Source organism: Manacus vitellinus, unplaced genomic scaffold, assembly GCF_001715985.3.
Source record: "Manacus vitellinus isolate BGI_N305 unplaced genomic scaffold, ASM171598v3 scaffold_39_pilon, whole genome shotgun sequence".
Classification (NCBI taxonomy): Eukaryota; Metazoa; Chordata; class Aves; order Passeriformes; family Pipridae; genus Manacus; species Manacus vitellinus.
This window is the reverse complement of record NW_021940534.1, coordinates 5,566,836-5,588,539: the sequence shown is the minus strand read 5'-3', so window position 1 is coordinate 5,588,539 and position 21,704 is coordinate 5,566,836. Positions and strand designations below refer to the sequence as shown.

The 21,704-nt window shown below is 40.5% G+C and overlaps 1 protein-coding gene across 1 annotated transcript in view; it reads right to left on the bottom strand.

Moving 5' to 3' along the window:
- Positions 1–1,684: 1,684 nt before the first annotated feature.
- Positions 1,685–21,704, bottom strand: part of ELOVL2 (ELOVL fatty acid elongase 2) — a 49,734-nt gene continuing 29,714 nt past the window's right edge. Inside the window, exons 4-8 of the mRNA XM_018077704.2 lie at positions 9,127–9,204; positions 7,797–7,968; positions 5,789–5,913; positions 5,125–5,259; positions 1,685–4,515 (exon numbers count right to left, since the gene is read on the bottom strand). Of these exons, the coding sequence (XP_017933193.1) occupies positions 4,387–4,515; positions 5,125–5,259; positions 5,789–5,913; positions 7,797–7,968; positions 9,127–9,204 (639 nt within the window). The 3' untranslated portion in view covers positions 1,685–4,386. The remainder of the gene's footprint in view (positions 4,516–5,124; positions 5,260–5,788; positions 5,914–7,796; positions 7,969–9,126; positions 9,205–21,704) is intronic.

Genomic DNA, 21,704 nt, shown 5'->3' with positions numbered 1-21,704 from the left:
TTTATATGAAAAACTTCAGCTTTTGAGCTCAGTGATTTCCAGCTTGGTAACCCATAAACTGCCTGAGGTGAAAATTTTGGACTTTACTGATGGTCTTTCCATCTGTAGTCAGTAGCAGTACTGTTTGGAGACGACATCTGGGACAGGAATGACTTTTTCTGACCTTGAACAGTCCATCTCATACAGCTTCCTGCATTGTTGGGTCAATCAAGCATGACTGAGCCTAAACCTGCTGAAGGTCTAAAGTGCATTTGGTTTCTACAACAGACCTGTGACTGGGTTACCGTAATGTTTCATTTTGGAAGGTAGGTAGTTGACCTTGGCATGTTTCCTTTTCCTTCTCACTTACACTTTTAAGAGTGTTATTAATCTAGATATTTCTTTTATTTTCTTCCTTTCAGTGCAAACGGATATAGCTCAATTTTCAACCTGTTCAGTTTCCTTAACACTTCTGAGCCAGAACAGCAAAGAGGATGTGGATCCTGAGATGCAAAACACGTGCATCAGAAAAAGAAACGAGCACTCAACAAAGTGTACATTAAGGACAACTGCTTTATGCATTTTAAGGTCTAAACAGAGTTTAATGTTAAACTGGTTATAACCCCTGCTATCTTCATGCTGTATCTCTTTCAGGGGGTGATGCTGTGCCAAGTGCTTGTTTACCTGCACATTCTGTACCGGAGCAATGGTCCCTCCAAGGTCTAGAGGGCTACAGTTACCGAGTGTCAAGGCTGTACAAAGCCAAAGAAAACGATGTCCTCTGTGGCTGGAAACGGGTAGAGGAACTGTGTATCTGTGTTTGCCCTGGCCTGGGGACAGCTTGCCCTACTTGTCAGTAGAGTGTGATGATATATACTGGAGCACACTGGGACAGTCCTGCTTCTGCAAGCAGTAGGACTGTGTCTAAAAGAGTACTGCACTGGAAAATAGACATGTTTCTAGGAACAGCTGAGAGCTTTTGTATACTGGAATCAAACACAGCAACCTGGTCATACATTACAGGGTGATCATGAGGAAGAGTTAAGAAAGCATTACTTAAAACCAGACTCTGAGAAAAACCTTGCAAAGCTGAGTCTTGGCAGTAACCAGCAGTCTGATATATCTTTAATTTCAGTGTTCTTGGAATGGTCTTTAGTAACGCTCATTCCTTCCTCCTCTTCCTTTGGGAAGTTACTTACATCCAAAACCAGTGAATCAAACTCAGTAGCTTTCTCCTTTACTTCCCTTTCTCTGCAGACATACCCTTTGGTGAGCCCAAACCAGCAAGGTCAAGTATTTGCATCTCTTCTCCCATGTTTGTATTCTCAAGCTGAAAGAAATGTTATTTTTGAGATTGATTTCTCCATTGTCTCTCCTCTGTTTACTACCATCAGCTTCCAATTGAAAGCAATCTGAGAAATAAAGGATGACTTGATAGGTAAGTGCAAGCTTTGAACAAACAAGTTATTGCAGTATTACCTTTGTTCAAAAACCAAGTTTTTACAGGTAGCGGAACAAAAAAACCACAGGGAAACTTTACATGAACACCAGCGAAGGTGGTGTGTAAAGTTGTGGAGGTTGTTTCTCGGTCTGAAGTGAATGTCCTGAGAACTTTCTTAAAAAGTTTGAGAAAACAGTCTCAAACAGTTTGAAAAAGTAACCAGCTTCCAGCAATTTGATGCCTTAAAGAGGAGTGGAGACAGTCTGATAGTAAAATTTGTTTATTTACAGTGTTACGTGTTACAGGAAAATCAGTTTAAAAAGTCAATGCTTCTCTTTCTTCAAAGTTGCGGCATTTTGAAGATGTTAAGACATATCTCAAGAATTTTAAACATACCTGATTCCAGCCTTCCTGGCTGCTCTGGATCTGCAAGGTGAGACCGCCTCAGGTTTTTTTCCTTTTTTTTTTTTTTTTTTCTTTTTCTTTTTTTTTTCCCCAGCCCTTTGAATTTCAAGTAAGGCATTTATTTATTTCCTTTTCTTTTGAATGAGGTTTCAACAAAACAAAAAACAATATGTGTGGGTTTGATTGCCGTAGTAAACTTTAGCACTTAGCGTGCTGACGCTGCCCACCTTGATAGTCAAATGCACGCTTTGCCATCAAAAGATTATGGACTCCACTCGGCCTAAAATCTGTGCTGAGACGCACAGCCCTTTTCTTGCCTGCCTTAGATGAATGGTTCAGCTAGCTGCCTTGTGCACTGTCTTGTCAGCTCTTTCAAAGCCCTCTGCCTTTGCCCTGGTTTCCAGTATCAAGTTGATATCGGCAGAGCCCTGAAGCTTCCCATTTACTTATGGCCATGTAGAACACTTTTAGTGAAACCCACAAATTTCTTACAATGTGGGGGTTTTACAGTATCCATCAGAAAGGCCTAGAAAGCAAAGGTTCTGGAAGGGCTAATGAGAAATAGTATATGCATGCAGTGTCCAGGCTTTTTTTTTTTTTTTTTAAATTGCTGCTTTCCCTCTTTATTGAATGTTAAATAAAGCAAAACACTGACTTTCAGACAGTGATGTTTTGTAGCCATCACATTCAAACTGAACTCTGACCCAAGACACCCTTCTTCATGCCATTTTATCCTCTTGCTTTTGCTGGACAAACCTGTCTGTTCTTCTCCCCGTACTGTGCCACTTCCTCACCCCTTTTCCTTTCTGTCCACGAGCCTGCATGGCTGCAGTTTCTCAGGCTGCTCCTGATGAGGCTGGCTGCCCTGTGTCCATACTCCTCCCTGGAACAAACCTTCCTCCTGTCTTTGCACCTGCAGTCTCCCAGAGCCCCTGATGACAGATCATCTAGATGAGGATATCTAGAGGGGATAGCTGACCCTCTAGAAGTGGAAAAGAATTGAAAAGCATGGTTTGGGACATCCTCCTCTACACATAGACCCTCTGTGGCTTTTTGGTCCCTCTGTGCTGGCTGTGTCTGTGGTTTGTCCCCCTCCTGCCCTGGGACCCTGCAAGGTGGCAGGAGTGAGAGGACAAGTTTTCTTTACAGAACTGCTTCATTCCAAGGGGCTTGCTGGGCTGGGTGACTGACAGGTGGGTTTTTTTGAGAGAATTTATACACATGAAAATGGAAGTGACCACAATTACTTCACTGTGAAAAATTGAGAGGGGAAAAAAGTCTGTGTCTATTTTTAGTAGAGAAATGGAGTGGGCTAAGTGAGAAAAGGGTGAGGGCAGATCCACAATGTCAACCTTGAATATTTTGAATTTCTAACCATTCAAGGGGTGGGGAGGGGAAAATGCAGCTAACTGAAGCAGCATGGAATGTGGCAGGCTGTTGTGAGAGAGACACCTTTACAGCTGCAGACAGTATCTCCTTGCTTTCCCTGCAGAGGTTTATGCCTCAGTCCCATCTGTTTCTCCAGTCAGAGACCAGTCTGAATAAGGTCCACCTGGCACAGAAATTCCTGTACAATATGCTTTGCTCGTTGTTGAATCCACTTTTAAGATTTTTTGCAACTTCCAGTCTATTAATATGTGGCATGTCAGTTTGCTTCAAATCAGCAGTGTTTGTATAGGATTGACTTTTACACGTTTACACTCAGGATTTATCTTCTTTAAATTGCGAAGCCCCTATTTCTTTCAACATCCGTTTCCTCAGAACTCCTAATAATTAGTGTATCCAAAGTGACTTGTTTTGCTCTTTATTCAGAATACAATACTGGGCAGTTCCAAGGACTTCCACTGCAGCCCCCTGAAACAGCAAGCTTCTGCCAGCCTTCCTGGCATTTGAATCAGGTTTCACATATGTCAAGAAAGTTGAGTGCTGTGCACATCTGTCTGTTAACTATGGGATGGTGCACCTGGGCTCTATCCTCTGTCATGTTCTTCCCTAGGCCTCCCACAGGATCAAAGGGCTCCTTGCTGGTGTCCACAGGGAGGGAATGTGCTTTGGGGAATGGCTGAGAAGAAGAAAAGAGGGGTATGGTGATAGAAAAGGTATGATTCTCACCTTTCCCTCTACCCTCTTTATTTTCCTGACCTTGGCCACAGTTTAGCTGGATGCATTGAGTGCACTGTGAAGCCTTGCCTCAAGACCTCTCACATGCACAGAAAGTGCTCGCTGTTTTAGTCTGAACAGAGTCCTAACCTTTTGAAGGTATTGATGGATTTATCCATCAAGTGTTTCATAAGGCGTTTTTGTGTCAGCATTAGAGATCAGAAAGGTTTTCTTCTTCATATGAGAAAGATCTTGGCTTTCTATGTTCTGATGGTGATCTTTGACAAGACAAGTAATCCTACTCACTTTGTTAAAACCTAAATAGCAGTACATTAATAAGTGTCTGGTACAAAGAACTGATAAATGTAATCAAATAGGTTTTAAGCTAAAGCTTGTAATTCAGTCTTTTTTCTTCTTTTTTTCTTTTTTTTTAGGAAAAAAGGTCATAGGAAACACTATACTTATTGCGCCTTCTTATTGTTCTGGAATCCATTGGCAGCAGCAAAGTAGTCCTTATGAAAACCATTCTTGACTTCTGTTGTGACAGTGGTTTCCTTTATAGCTGTTCTTGAAGGAGCTTTCCGGTATGTCTATAAAAGCAAAATCCAAAGTAAACACTTGGATTTATTTAGTGGTCCCCAAACGCTAGTTATTGTTAACTGTAAATGAAGCTGTCTGGTGTTTTTTGATGCAGATGTATATATTTGCTTCAGACTGCATTAAGGGTACTGTACTCTTTTCATTGCTGTGGGTGATGTTACTTTACCAGTATTCCCGTAATACTTGATGTCAAAAGAGATTTCAAGCCTTTAAACTAAAAGCTCTATGTATGCAGGCAGGCTGGAGCAGCCCCTGCTAAATGAGGTTGAAGTAAACAATGCAGAGTTGTTTGTTTCTTTTTTTCTAAGGACTGAGAAAGACTCAAAAAGTTATGCAACAAAGCAAACTCAGACCTTTTAAGCAATGAATGTGGAACCTGACTTGTTATACAAGTGCTGAAGAGCTGAGCTGCAATGAGGAGGTTATTACTGAATAACTCTCTCACAGGCATTACTATATCTATCATTAAGTGACATATATTTTAATACAAACATATTTTAAGTCCTGATGCTCATTCTACATCTGAGTCCATCAATACTGCTATCCAAAAAGTTATATTTTCCCCAGTCTTGTCAGGAACCTCTTGGAAGAGTGCTTACCTTAATGTAAAAGTTTATAAAGAGAATGACCAGTGTGGCCATGTAGGAGGACTGGAACATGAGGCAGCCAAATGGGAATCCACATGGCTTCACAGCTGCACTAAGTGTGTGCACAATAGTGAGCAGAAACTGGATCTGTGGAGGGAAGATAATGCATGACTATTTGCTGAGAAAGGGTCAGTGCTAGCTAAATCAGATGCAGCAGTGTCCACTAGTCCTGCTCTTTGAAAATTTGAGTACTCTTTAAAACTATCCCTTTCTAACCTCTGAATGTATTGTGAGGGTTAGGTTAAAATGGCACTCTTATGAAATTAAGAGAAAAGCAAGGAATCAAAGGTCTTGGAGCTGGCTGGAGGCAGCTCTGTTAGATGGTTTTTATCACTTTTAAATCAGTTTTTCTGTGATTAAGAAGCTTTTCTATGAAAGAGTTCAAAACTAACAGAATTTTGTGGACTAAGGTATTTCTACTGTACTGTAGAAATAATTTCTGAACATCATTTTCTTTAAGTTATATCAGGCTACACTGGTGACTTATGCTGTATGATAGTTCAATTCTAACTGGCTTAGTTCTGTAAATAACAATGTTTTTTCATAGTTCATTTCATCCTCTCTCGCATTTCGAAGTATTTCTGGTAGCTAAATTGAAAGTAAAATGGATACATACCAGTTGTGCCTGAGTGAGGTATTTCTTCCACCAGAGATACTTGCGCATGGATGGGATGACTGACAGTCCGTAGTAAGAGTACATAAGCACATGGATAAAGCTATTCAGAGTGGGTCCAAAGAAACCTGTAAAAATCCACCAGGGAAAAAATTTTTATATACCAACTGCTAAAAACTGAGAGAAGATATTATTGCTTGTGATATCTCTTCCATATGCTAAGTATTCCTTTCATGCTTATCCCTTGCTAAAAACATTCCTGATGTGTAGAGATGCTGTCCTAGGGGCATATGACAAACTGAATGATACTTCTTACATGCTTTTTCTTATGCTGACTATTGTATTTTTATCCCGTATTTTTCTTCTCCGCGTTTTTTTTTTCTATTCTGTAGTTTACAGGCTATTTTTTTCTTTCCCTCCCAACCTTCTTCTTGCTATGAGTCTCCTCATTATTTGGGTAAGCTTTAAACACTGCTGTGGATGACTTTGCTGCTAGTAAGGCAGCTTAAAGCCCTGGGAGGCATTCATGCTCCTGCTCTCTGATGCAGTGAGCAAGGGCTTTGCTCTGAATTAAACTAGCCCCTTGTGGCTGTGTTTGAGCATCGCTCATTTTCTTCAATGACTTTTCTGCTGGACGCAGATTTGCAGAATTTGATCCCAGATAATACCTTGCTGCTTTTATTAGCTACACTTGGTAAATACTAGTTCTAGGGCAAGTTAATTACCCTCTGTACTTTACAGACTACAGAGAAGTAGCAGCATTACTCTGCTGTATCCTCATGTGTTTGATGGCAGTGCTACAACAAGACAGTCTTGCCAGTTCTGACTTTTCCACTGATTATTACTTAGCTACTGATTTTTCAGTCCCTTAATTATAGTAATGCAAAACTAGTGCAAACTGTTCAGACCAGGTTCAGACACATTAGAAAGCACAAACCCCCATTAATTTATTTAGACCTCTAGAAATAGCTCCTATTTCTAGATTTGCTATGAAATCCTTGACCCCTGCTTCTACCTATAACAGTGATTTACTTTGATTTTGTGCTGCCCATAGTAAGTGCCAACAAATATGAATTCTGCTTTTGGTTCTGAAAAACACCTGCAACTAGTTTCTTTACAAAATATTACAATAGATTGAGGTGAGTCCCTTTAGTAGAAGAGCAGAAAACTGTTTTTCTTCTCCACTCTGACAATACCTTCCACAGGATGTGGTGTGGAGGCCTGGAAAACTGTGCATGTTGTAAGAGAGCTGAAGTAGTTCCCTGTTGTTTGGACTCACACAAATACCAAGTGATCAGTCTATGGCACCATAAATCTTCCCCTCCTCAACAGGGAATATGATGACAATTACAGTATCCTTCTAAGAGCCAAGTAGTTTAGAGATTACTTTTGTGAAATATTTTGAACCCAAAATACAATAAGGCAAAGGATGCTGCTATTTCTACATGGAATACTAGATTGTATTGATCACTTCTAGCTATCCAGTGGTTTTACTGCCTGAATGAGATATGTTCTCGTACAAAACAGGACAAACTCAAACTGTTATTTTAATTAGTGATTAGCAAGTAAAGTATTTTGCTAAAGCAGAGTGTCAGATTGATGCATACAGGAATCAAACCTGTAAAAGTGCTATTGATTGCAGTTGTGATTGATACCGACTTTACTAGGATCATGATTCCTTCCTACACAGCTTTTGGAGTAGGTTTTGTATGTGATCAATCTGGTGCACTACTCAGTAATGTTGCTCTTAAAAGTGGTTTGAAAAGAAGTAAATATGACAGGTTGTGGTGGCTAACTAGAAATCTAGGGCCTAACACTCAGGTATTTTTGGCCTAAACTTTTAGCCATGCTTTTAATTTTACTACAGTCTGCAGGTGATCAGCAGTTCTGAAAGGCTGTGAACCTTAAAGGTGCTATCACATCACACAGTGACACACTTCCTTTGCACTGTGATGTGATTCCCCTCCAACCACAACTGACTCACACCCCAGGTTAAGAAACAAACACTTACTTTGCCCACAAGGTATCCAGTTCAGAACACACCACCAAATGTTAAACATAGTGGCATGGTGATACACATGAAGGAAGGTGATCTGGCTGCTTTTCTTTCTCAGTACAAAGAAGATAGTGTCCATGAATTCAATTACTTTGGAAAAATAATACCACCACAGCACCTTGGCTACCTGTACAAGCAAGAACAAAGGAGCAAGAAATCAATATCTGTCCATACAAGAGCTTAAGTATTACTGTACTTCTTCAGACCCTAGGCATGCAACTTCTCAGAAGGCATTAACATGCTATTGAAGGCGAAGCACAAGCTCTGGCTTCGATTTTTATTTCCCTTTTCAGTGAAGCATTTTGAAAAAAACTGCACATCTTTTATGTGATTGTATAAATACATGATTATCAATATAATTTAAGAAATATAAACTTTGAGGAAGCATTTTCTAATTGTTTGGCTTTTTTTCTTTTTCAAAGGTACAGTTTTGTGGGTTGTGGTTTTTTTGGTTTGGGGGTTTTTTTGGTGGTTTGTTGTTTGTCCTTTTTTAAGGATGCTAGCATTCATATTTTTTTGGCACTGAAAAGATTTTGCTGCCAGCTTCCTTTTAAAAATCTAAATTCAATACTCAATATAATGAAATATATCTTCCTCTAGAGCAGAGACTTTTTATCAGAGCTCAGGATATGTCCTAGGACAGTTAAAGACAGATAGAAAGGGGAAAACACCTTGTTGATGGGAAAAGGTATTTAACTAACCTTTTCCTTGCCATAACACAGGCAAATTTTAAGGGTTGGGGGAAATTATATAAGTTAACCAATCTTTCTGCCCTTGAGCTCTAATGTCATCTGGAAAATAAACCTGATATGGGGAATGAAAGAAGGTTAATACATGGAATTGCTGTGATGCAGAAATAAGGGCTGAAACTAGAGATGAGTCAAGCCAGCAAAATGTCCCTGCAGGTTTGCAGGGTTTACAGCTGGGCTTAAATCAGTGTCCAAGTACAGCCCAACAAGACTTACCTTTTATCTTTGTTCAAAGTTTTTTAAGAATCTAACTCTCTGTTTTAATAGTCAGGCAACACTGTTGTGACTACAGGTCTTGATATGTGGCTTTTCAAAATATGTCCTATTGTGCTTTCCACTGCAAGGATGCATTTATATTGAACAAAATATTACACTGCTTGGGCTACCAGCTATTGAACAACCAGATTAAAATGCTCATGTCAAAGATGTTACTGATAGCATCCTGATAACCTCCTTGAATGCAGAGGTGTTGCATCAGGGACATGGAGGGAAGGATTGCTGCAGATGCTGAGGGCTGAGCTGCTGCTGTCTCTCACCCGGATGTCGGCCTCCCCTGCACTGTGGAGGTTCTGGCACTGCAAGTTGTAGCCGCCTTCCCATGTGGCAAGGATGAGCTGGAAACAGAAAACAGAGGAATTATGTTCATGAACAGATGGAGCAGTTTTTACCCCTGCAGTTGTTCTGTGTTTATTGGAAAAAGCAGCATGGAAGTACAGTAGATACCCACTTCTTTTGTTAACTGATGCTCTTAAACCAGATAACTTGCTAATATTTTCTATTTTAAAATAGGAAAGACATCAGTTGTGTTGGAGATACACCATTTCAGTGTACCTATTCCATTTCTTGAAGGCATCCATTAAAATCTCTCATTACTTAATGCAATGATCCTTGCTCCAAAGCTTATGCTTGAACGTTGTATCTCTGTCCTGAAGTGGTGTTGATAGAGTTTAACACAGCTACTTGCCCAAAATGCTACTTGAGAAAAATTCCCTCAGGCCAAGCAAGCAAACAGAAGGCAAATCCACAGTAGTGCAAGGGGAGAAACATTTCTTAATGCCATACATGTCTCTATCCTACACTGTTAAATGCTGGAGGAAGTAATGAAGAGCGGACATAGTGCTGAATGGAGACAGGAATAGGCACACAAGCAGTTTCTTAGATTCTGCATACATCGTATTGGTAAGCAGACAGAGAAATGAAATATCAGCATACCACACTGGCATGGAGCAGAAGGTTTGTAGAAAACCATATGGTGGGTTTTGATGTAGAATATTTTTGTAGTAATGACCACCTAAAAGACTCAGCATTCTTTTTGGAAATGGGAGCATCATCTCTGTCTATAAATGCAGTGAAGAATCCATTGATTTTGAAAAGGTCTTGTTTATTCTTGAATGTGTGCAAATTGGGGTTTGGGGCCAAGCTGAGCAATTCATGTTCTGGGGACTGTCTCACTCTCTACAGGTGATGCAGTGAGCAGTGATGGGAGAAATACATGGAAGTGTTGTGCTGTAAGCAGAATTGCAAGATGCTGAGAGAAGTGGATTGCTTTCAACTCTGGCACTACATTCATGGGGATGATTTGTGTTAGCACAGAAGGGATGATTTTTCCCTTCAGTTCACACTGAAAAGTATTGAATGTGTGATAGCCTATACAAAAGTGAAGTAGAAATATTCTCAGTGATCAAACTGAATTAATTAATAGATTAAATTCATTTAAAATATTACTGATAATATTATCCGGAGAATTAGAAAATAGCCTAGAATGCTTATTATAAATTCATGTTAAAATGCAATAAAACCTGGAGAACCAGGGTCTTTTACTATTTTTCTTCTGAATTGCAATTCTGTGATTGTCCCTGTAACTTTGGTCATGTGTGTGGCCAAAATAACCCATAGAGATTGCAGAAAGAGATTAAAATAAGTAAGTGTTTTATAGATAACTGCTATATAACAATTGAAACAAGAATATTTATTTTTGGAACAGCCTATGTTTCAATGAATTCACCTGCAGCATGTGCCAGACTTCACCACACCAAACAGGATGGGACCAGAATCTAAAAACAGGGGAAATAACAAAAAAACAACCAGAGTTCCTCATACAAATGCTCAGTGCAATCACATAGCCCTACAATCACATAGGGCTGGAACACATGGGCTCCTCTCCCTTCCCTGCTGTGGCAGTCAGGTGGGAAGTGGGGCATGGGCTGCACCTCTCCAACAACCTGCAGAGGTGCTGAAGAGAAAGGAGTTAAAGCTTTGAGAAAAGCAAATTATGCCACTTCATTTCCATATTATTTTTCAAAAAGCTGCTGAGTGGAAAAGGGGTCATTTCTGTTCTCTGAGTAGGAGGCAGAGGACATGCCAGTTTCCCATCTGTCCCTCCTGTGGCATGTCCTTGGTTCCCAGATCTGTGCCTATGCTGCAGCTGCCACTAGACAGTTGCTTCATGAGGGATGAAGAGACGTTAATGCACGATTGCTTTTCTGGGCAGCTCCTCTTGGTGCCTTCTTTGTGCAGTCATCTGCCTTGGGTTTTACCTCTAAGTGAGAGGTGACTGATCTCCAAGCTGAGTCTTTTGGAATAGGCAAGCAAAGCCTTATTGACAGGCTGTAGTTGCAGATTTGTTCTCGCTTCTGTCTTGTTACTTGAGAAATGCTGAAGAAAATGGAATTGTCATCTTGTTCTTGGCTGGGAACAATATGGTCTAACAGTGCTGGAGTGTCAGGAGCACATCTGGAGGCAGCATAAAGGATACCAGCAGGCTGCAGTGGTGACATCTGGAAGCTTTGTAAGGCATGGCCTCAAACATGGATATTAACAGCTCTGCCAGAAAACTACCGTGCAAGATCTACTAATAGGAGCAGGAAGTAAATGATATTTCCTCTTGCTATTTTATTTTTTTCAGTCAGCTATAATGAAATCCACAGTGGCTGTGTAGGTGGGAAGCAGTGATGGCAGAACCGTCTCTACCCCTTGTGATTGCAGGGAATTGAAATTATGACCCACAAACTCCCAAAACTCTAACAACAAATAAAGAAGAGGGAACTGCTTTTCCATTCTTGTGCATAGAGTAGAGAGGACCCTTTCTCCTGATTTTACTGAGAAACTATAAGATTTCATTGCAAATATGCACTATTGCATTTTGTTGTATTTGTTGAGTTACTTTTTGTAACTTAGGTCTGTGATATGATGTGCCTATAGTATTTTTTATCTAAAGCTCTTAAATAATTTTACCTTATGAGGCATGCAATTTTGTAACATTTTTTTCCAAGACTTATGAAAACAATTTCACCTATTGCATTCTATATCTGTAAATTCATACTTTTCCTGTGCTTAAACTGGTCAAATTGTTCATATCTCTTTTAATGTCATTGTAGGAATCTACTTTTTTCAGGTTCTAATTGCAAAACCACTTTACTCTCTCAGCTTATTTTCCTCTTCCTTTTAAAATGAACTCATTTCTTTGCTTTGCTGAAGAAACCTGGCCTCATTAACTTTTCTGCTGCAGTATGTGAAATGCTGGTTCACAGAAAATTTGCCGGTTTAGATATTTTGTTTAGTCTGTTTTACGACTGTTCTGATTTGTTTAAAATTACAATAAATTGATTTTTCAAAATTCTTTTATGTGTGTTGTTTACTTTTGTGTTAAAGGTTAGGAACCTTCCTGATAGTGCTAAAGGTTTTTTTCAAGTATTCTATTCATAGGTTCCCTGTTGGAAAATGAGATGAAAAAAACCTTAGAGGCTGAGAAAAAAATCAATATTTCTTTTCAACATCACAGTTTTCTAACTTGGTAATTGAGAAATCTGCAACTCCTTACAAATGGTCAGCATGCAAATGGAGAACAGACTTTAGGGTGAGAATACTGCTCTCTCTGACTTCAGAGTTTTATTTGATTTCTTTCATTCATTCTTTCATCATTCTGTATAATGTCAGATTTTGCAGATCACTCTGTTTGCATATTTCCCAGTCATTTTACTTGGCAGAAGAGTTTCCTCTGTTTTGTGTCTGCATTTCAAGAGCCAGCAGCTTAGAGTGAAGATCTTTTTCTGACTTCTTTTAACCTCAGTCTTTCATATCAGCTTTTCTGTAGCTCAGCATTTCTATTCTGTGTTGCATGCACCTTACATACTACTGTGTGTCCTTTAGGAAAAAGAGAATTCACTTCGAGTTTTTACTCTTCTACTTCGCATGATAATTTTCAAGATTTTTGGCTAATTTCCTAATTAAATTAAAACAATAAGAAGTAGTGGGGAAACTTGGAAGGCAAAGAGTACTTTTTATGGAATCCTGGTGACCCTAGGCTGTGACTTTCACGTTGGCTCTCAGCGATGTGGAAGGTAAGCAGCTTACCCAGTGGTGCTAAATATGCCAGCTACATATCTGGAACAGAAGCTGGTACCTTCACATGAGATATTTTGTTATCAGGTCTCTTTTCCTCTGATACCAAGGTCATATGTTACTTGTACTGTTTCAGTAATGTTCCCTTTCATACATTGAGCACTCTTACAGTTCTGTAGAGCTGGTATTATTAATCACACAGAGATGGTGCAAGTGCAGGATGTATTAAAGACATGAGAAATCCCCTCTCCCTTTCAAAACACAAGTTCTCTCCCTCTAGCAAATAATTCTTTGAATTCTTTGCATTCTTGGCAGCCTATCCTGAAAATAATATTAAAACATGTATTGTTTGAAGCTATTTGGAAAATCAGATCACGTAAAGAGGAAAGCGCTGCCTTGTGAAAAATTTCTGCTAAGTAACAGTAGCCTATTAATTAGTAGAGTTTTCATATTTTCATATTTTGCTGTTGCCCTAATGTCGTTCTTAATAGATTCCAGTTTTTACACCAATAAATGACTTCTATTTGTCTACTCAAGTATAACCAGCATGAAGATTCACTAGAGCTGTTGTGCCACAACAGTCCAACTCATGCCTTATTAAGTGAGGAATCATGTTGTTCAGGAATGAAAGCTGGTTCCTCTGTCACAAATTTCGGGGGGGTGGGCAGCGGGTACCAAAGACAATATAATCCTCTCATTTTGCTGAGTAGCAGACTAACCACCAAGAGCCTGACCCAGGGGCCCGTGCCCTGCTCATTTCAAGCTTTCAACTTTAAAAGTCTCACAGCTGTAACTTGTTCTTGCATCTGTCCTCTAGTGATAGGCTAGAAAGGAAAGCAACGTGGCTTTCTGAATGGATATTCCCATTTCTACTGACTACTGTTTCTCTGTGCTGAGTCTCTGCATGGTTGGGCCTTCTCAGAGAGAAAATGTCTAGAAGCAATAAGGTATTTCCCCTTGTCCCGGGGCCAGAGAAAGACAGAGGATGAGGCATCGGCATCTGTTACATCTGGCTGGTGGTCACCAGCACAGTTCCTCAGGGCTCAATTCTAGGGCCAGTGTGGTTCAACATATATATCAATGCTCTGGAGGCAGGAGTTGAATGCCCCATTATCAGGTTTGCTGATGATATGGAATTGGGAGATGCTGTCAACTCTCTTGAGAGACAAGAGGCCTTGCAGAGGTATCTAGATAGATTTGAACATTGGGCAATCGTCAGTGGCATGAAACTCAACAAGATCAAATGTTGGATCCCGCACCTGGGACAGAGGAATGTGGGCACAAGTATAAGCTGGGGGGAGGAGTGGCTGGAGAGCAGCCTTGCAGAAGGGGATCTGGGGGTGCTGGTCAGCAGCAGCTCAGTGTGAGCAGCGTGTGCCTGGGCAGCCCAGGGGGCAAACTGTGTTCTGGGGTGCACAACCAGTGGTCAGGAGAGGGGATTATCCCACTGTGTTCAGCATTGGTGTGGCCTCACCTTGAGCACTATGTGCAGTTCTGGACCCACAATTCAAGAAGGATGTGAAGGTCCTTGAATGTGTCCAGAGGAGGGCAACAAAGCTGGTGACAGGGCTGGAAAGCCTGTCCTGGGAGGAGCAGCTGAGACTTTGGGCTTCTCTAGTTTAGAGAGAAGGAGGTTGAGGGGTGACCTCAATTGCTCTCTACAGCTTCCTGAGGAGGGGAAGTGAAGAGAGAAGTGCTGAGCTCTTCTCCCTGGGATCCACAGACAGGAATGGTGGGATACATGGTAATGGTTCAAACCTGCAGCAGAGGAGGTTTAGACTGGACACTAGGTAGCATTTCTTTACCATGGGAGTGGTCAAACCCTGAAACAGGCTTTCTAGAGAGGTGCCTCAGTCAGTCCCAAGTCAGTGTTTAAGAGGCATTTGGTCAATGCCCTCAACAGCATGCTTTAACTTTTGATGAGCCCTGAAGTGGTCAGGCAGTTGGACTAGGTGGTCACTGTAGGTCCCTTCCAACTGAAATAGTCTATCCAGTATATCGTCTATCTATATGGAAACACCTCAGAAGGAAAGCCAGTAACTAATAATGGACTTAGTATTCAAATAGTTAAAATTCCTCTTCAAAGTGTAGAGTGGGAGGATGAGCATTTATGTCCTTCTTGTGAAAAAAACCAGAGCAAGATACCCCTTGACATTATTATGGGTATGGTGTTTTATTGGGTTTTCTAAGGCACTCCAGCCCTCAGACCAATTAAAACAACTTGATCTGACCACTGTTCTCAAACAATGGCAGTCCTGCTAAACTAAGTAAAGGAGTCTAATATGTCTATGTAGCAAAAAGAAGGGTTTAACTTGAAGTGTGGTGAATCACTTCCCTTGACCATAGGAGACTTTTGTTAGTCCTTGTGAATGGCAGCTCCTCCCTGGATCTCTAGACTTGGACAAAACAGTTCCAAAAGCAGTTTTCTGATGGCCACATCCCAAGGGAGTCTAACCAAACAATCAGTACAGTGTCTCAGGAAGGAGAGGGGAATTACTTTTTTTTTTAATGAATTTTAGCATGGAATGCCTGAGAAGATTATCAGTGTCTAAAAACAGAGAGGAGATGCTAATAATCTCACATGATTTTCTTTTTTAGTTTTTAAAGGGAGAAATCAGCTCTTTTCCTGTAACATGACTCACTTCCACAAGCATGCAACATCTGAATTGTCTTGCTGTCCCCAAGAGGCTGGAGTGAAGCACACTGCAATGCTACTGAGGCCATCACACTTTTACATGATAACTCAATGAACAGAGAAAGGAACCGTTAATCACCCTCAATTTGCCATTTAATCAGTCTTCAACAATACCTAGAAAGCTTTAAGGCAGTTTATTTTGGCTAGGACACTAAATTGTAAAATGATCTGTGAATAATATTTGCTGGACAATACCTCTCCGTAGAGGTTGCCTATTTTTAGACAAGACTCCAAGAATTATGGTATAACCCCAGATTTTAGATGGATAGCTACGGTGCAGGACAGCCCGAGTTTCCAAATTGCTGCTCTTGTGCCTCGAAGATCTCAGGGTTAAACTGGCAAGACTATAAAGGCTATTGGGAAGCAGCTTGGGCTAGATTGTTCAGCCCCAGACTGGGTAATTCCAGAAGCCTAGTCCCAGCCTTGCTACTTGGTCAGTGCCTTGGTTTCCCCAAGCGTAATAACTTAGTGGCAGTGTTGTGCCAAACAAAATCAGGCACTGAATAGGAAATACCCTATTATATCTGTTCTGAGTAGCTCCCATATGTTATTTTGTGGTACCAGTGACAGTATCAGAAGATTTGTAACTGTGAAAAATCTCAACATAAGAAGTTTTACTCTCGATTTCCAGTAAAGTTCTACTGAGTTCTACTTGAATGTGCACGTGAGATCCAGGGCACTGCCTTTTTTGATGATGAGGTTAAATGTTATACCTAAATGCAGAGCTCAGAAAGGTCAGTATGAAAGACATGGAGAACACAGAGGATGAAAACTGAGAAGTGAGGACAACACGTCCAACTGGAATAACTGCAGGCAAGGACAGCAAAGTCAGCCCCTCAGCTCTCCAAACAAATTATTCAATTAAGATAGAGGAACACCTGGTAATTTATTTGCTCAAAGTTCGTACTTGCTCAAAAGAGCTCGTCCTTACATTTCACTGCTTGGTGACCTTTTGCTGTCTAGTTTTTTTTTTCTCACTTGTCCCTTGTTCAGATGATAGAGAAGTGCACCTGATCTCTTCTGGTTTCTCACTTTGTTCTTTTTCTCTTGCTCCCCTAAGGTTAAGACAGTCTTTCTGTACTAATTAAAGAAATACTTCCAAGGAAGCCTTCACCTTAAGCACCAATCCTTATAGACCTAGAATCATTCCCTATTTCCGTAATTAATTTACATTTGTTAATTTCTGAACAATTAATGAAGAGAGAAAACAATAATTTATCACAATATTAAATAAAAAAAACCCCCACAAACAAAAAACCCCACCAAAAGCAAGATTATGTTGAAGTTGGATTTCTATAGTAAAATTCCAGGACAGTTGAAATTGGCTAAAATGTATCTTTTTTACCTTCCCTCATCATCTGCACTGTTAAAGCTTTTCTTAGAACTTCTGCTACACAAGCTCTATATTTTCAACACTTGCACAGTTAGGAAGCAAATGTTTCTGATGTCAGCCATTGTAAAGATGGAATAAAACAGAGTCTAAGTGCTCCTTCTATTTTTCGGTTTGTTCCTTTTGTTTTATCCCATTATGCCAAATTCGGGCATTATATTTGGTTTACTAGTAATCTGTGAGATGTAGTCTCAGTTGCAGTGTGTAGGGTTAAAAATGATGGCTGATGGACTTGGTCGTACCAGCACTGTGCTTTTGACCTATCCCTGCTCTCAGAGGATACACAGAAGGCAATTCTGGTATTCTTGGGAATCTTCACACCACCTTGTCACTTATAAATCTGCAAGTTGTGACTATAATTCAGAATTTGGACTCTACTGTGGGATGAATTTTCAGCTCCTAGAAACAGGTAAAGTGAAGTTGATTTACTGCTTTTTATTTTATTTAATCCTGTAAGGTAAAAGACTTTTCTTCTGGTTTCTCTAGAAAGGTTAATGTACTGGGCTGGCAATACTTGTGAGTACTGCTTTTTTCCCTTTGCTTTGAATCCAGGGGCCCTCACATGCAAGTCCTGCCTTTCTCACATGGATGTGGTTGCTTGCTTACAAATCCTGTGGATTTGCAATAAGTCTGAGAAGCTATCTGGGGATACAGGCAGCTTGAGACATCACGCCACCACTATGCTAATGACACATATCTCTAGATCTCTTTTTTAATCTGACCCAAATGATGCCAGTGTCCTGGTTTTCTCAGTGCCTGATCAACAAAAGGACTTGGGTGAGACCTTGATGACCAGCTGAGATTTAATTTAAATAGGGCAGAAGTGATACTTACTGCTGGGGAAAGCAGCCTAAGACCTTGGCAGAGATTATGTCTTTTCCTACTAATGAGAGAGAGTATCCTCACCTGAGTAATTTCAGATTTCAAAGATCAGCATTGGTCTCCTGTGTTTGCAGTTTTAATTTATCATTGGACTTGTGACAGTTTTATCCTGTGGCCTCTGGTGCCTCAGACAATGCCCAAAGTGTGCTTTGTGAGCACATAAAATAATTTTAAAATATTCACAGACATGACTGGTTTTCACAATAAGCTGATTTTCTGCTCATAGTTGGTACTTTCAGGATCTTAGGCAGAGATTTGTGTAGAGAAATGGCACATGTTACGTCAGTAAAATTGTTGAAAGTTTTGATTTTTATAAAAATAAAAAGGTGGTGGCTGTTCTTCCTTATGCAGATTTTTGGCCATGTTGCTAGAAATTGCTGGATTGGTAGAGTTATCTGAGGCTATGAACACTCAATGGTACAGAGAAATACACAACCAATAACACACTTCTGAAGCAGGTTTCTTTGGTAGCAGCAAGGATGGAAGGAATTGTCTTCTGCCTACCCATCAGTGCACCTGCAGCCTAATTTAAGCACAGTACTTGTGTCTAAGCTTCAGGTACTTGAAAAAAAAGTGCTCCAAAACCAAGTGCCCACTTCTGCGTCATATTTAACTGGGAGAGGTAAGTGCATTTGACAACTTTGATGAAATCTATTTGCCAAACTAAAAAGTCTAGATTAAGGCCTAATAAACTTCCATTCTGGTGGGCCTTCAGAGGCACCCAACTCCTTCTTGAAACAAAAATTTTGAGACGTCTCAGTAGGATGGGGGCAGCTGGGCAGAGCTGTTTATCTTTAGACCTTGTCCTTGGGGGATAGTAGGGGTATCTGACCTTATGCTAATGGCACATCTTAGAGCTGTCCTGGAGCTGTTCCTCCAAGTACTTTGCGGATTGGTTGACCTCAAAGCTCATAGAGCTAAAATCAGCTCCCAGATAGTTCATGCCTATGGTGCAGTGCATGGAGTTCTGGCTCAAAAGAGGAATCTGCCCTTGGAGATTTAAAAACAGCCCTTTTGTTATGACTTTTTGCCATAGCCTTTGTTTTCCTGCCTTGAGGCTGTACAAATCAACTGTCATTAAGGGACAGCTAAACTAGTCAGGAGATGAGAGTGAGGAGATGAAAAAATGAAGCACAAGTACTCCCATCAGCAGGTTTACAATGTTTCTTGTTAAATTCCTCATATGGGATAGTCTGCATTTGGAGATACACCCTTTCCTTTGAACAAGATATTTTTTCTTTTGAATGTCTAAGAAGCAACCACCACATTCTGGTGCTCTTGCAAGAAATGGTGTGTGGCACCTTATAAACAAAACAAAGAAGAGACAAGAACAACAATACCCATTACTGGGTGGTTTTTGTTTGCTTGTTGGTTTTTTTGGGGTGGTGATTTTCTTTTGGTTTTGTTTTTGGGTTTTTTTTTGTTTTTATCTCTGTTGTAGAGCTTATTATTTTGTGATTATCTGTGGTACAGAGACGAGAGGGGTTTAGATGCAGTGGGACAATGGAGGAATAAAACAACTATTATAGATGTGTCTAACTAAGAATTAATCCTGAATCATACTCTCTGGAGGGATCAACTGGTTTACATAAGAAACCACCATGCAGAATGTGCTAAATATAGGTAACTCTTGCCTTAAAGAGCTTAATGTCCCCAACAGACAGAGAGAATAAGGGGCAAAGAGAAGCTTTGGAAATTAGACATTTTGAAGTACTAAGTCACCATGAATTTATTCTGTACTGAACATGATTTCTGCTTTCCCATTTGCCTGTTTTTCTTCAGCTACCTCAGGTAGGTCTGCAAGTCTTAACTTCCTTTCTGCTCCCTTACAGGAGAAGCTGTGATAGGAGCCAGGCAACTAGACTATGAAAAATACAGAGCCACTATTATGGAAGTGTGTTTTGTACAGTGTAAAACCAGCCTTACTGTCAGTCTAGAGCTAAGAGGGAAATCTGCAGTAAAACAGCTGGCAGTGTCGATCAGTTGTCATGTTCCCTGGGTTCCCAAAAAATGCAGAATGTGGAGCTACAAGTTAGCACTGCCAGCCATGCCCAGCTGCAATCTGGGAGGTATAAATCGACAACCTCCAGACTCAGAATCAAGGTATCAAGGGACTAATTTGAGGACTAACACAACTCAGTGACTGTCTGCAGAAAAGTTAGCCTCAGGAAGGACAGATCAGTGAGGCAGCTGAATGGAAGCTGATTAAATACTGTTCCTAAAAGGATGTGAAGGTGGCTGAAACCAAGTTTGCTTCATTCATACAAGTGAGACCTGCTAAAACTTTCTTTGTTTTTTCATTTATTTACTTGTGGCAGGCCAAATCGGACTGCAAGGGGAAGGGAGCAGCAGTATTGTTTTCTATTCAGTTAATCCTTTTTGCTGAGTCCTGCTACTACAGCCAGTTATCTGTATACCTTCAAGCAAAATGGGGATTTAAACATCAAAGTACTAATTTAAATTCTAGAGGACAATCATTATGGGGTCATCAAACCATCCAGCAATTGTAGTTGTTTCTTCTTTGCCCTAAACCTTATCCTGCACTCTCAGACACTGCAGCAGCTTCTGAAGCCAGCTGGAGCTCCAACCAGGATGAAGCTCTGTGTAGCACAATCAGTCCTTTGCACAAGGACACAAATCTAAACTGCTGCTTAGCCTTTTGACCAGGCCAATGACTTGGTGTTTAGTTCAAATTAATTTAAAACTTGAAATCTTTGGGGGTCCTGTTTGGCCTCTGAAAAGTTTCTTGTCCTACTGACAGAACAAGTTAATCCTTGTATTTCTCGTGGAAACTGCTGTTGTGGCCGAGAGCCCAGGGAGCGAGAAATGCCACGAGGCTGTGCAGGCAACACAGCAGTGTCAGCTCATACCTCTGCAGGTCACACCATGGAATCAAGCATATCCTTCAGCCAGGGCTTCGCATGCCTGCGGTTACTTCTTAAGCCAAGTCAGAAAATGTTCTGTGGGTTTTGTCTTCTAGTGTTTAAGGGCCACAGGTAATGTATCACCTTAATCACAGGTTATCACCTTAATATTAGAAGTATCTCAGTTATTAAAAGGCTGAGAATGGGCTGCTCCCAGATAACATCCAAACAGTGACTTTTGACTTCTGCTCCCCACTGGGGAGGTGAAAACACTCGTCTGCTGAGGAGCACCGTTTGAGTCCTCTGTTGTTGCAAAATCATCAGATGCATTCAAACCTCTCTTTTGGTTCTGAATGGATCCTGATTTGTGTAAGCATGTTCCTTCCTGAAAAGTACTTGGAAAATAATCTATATGACCATATTCAGCCTCCAAGCCCCACAGCACTTGCTTTTCAATAAAGTGGTAAGTTTTTAAAATCTGTCTCTGACTGTGACTATATGAGGGAAGCTTCTTAGTCACAAGAGCAGAAAAATAACATTGAATTGTCAATACCATAAATAAATCAGTATTTGCTCTCATATATAAATCTGTACATATTTAAGCATGAGCATTTGTACATGGCAAAACCATTCCATAGACAGTCATATGAATGAAACACAATCCATGGGCATTTTCATGGGTGCTGAGAAACGAGGTGTAGGCATGTTTGAACTGAGTGCCTGTTGCAGGTTCAAATTTATGCTTGTAGAGGCGGTCCTGGTAGCAGCCAGCTGTCCCAGGTGTGGACTGTAGCTCAGGAAGGATGATCAAAACATGCCAAGATCTAAGATGAGAAAGTACTGTACAGCTCACTGTCCAATTGCTGAGGGCCTTTTTTTGATCTTAAAGTTTATTTTGCTGCTGATTTTAACTTTCCTAGCAAAACTACCTGTCACTAAGAT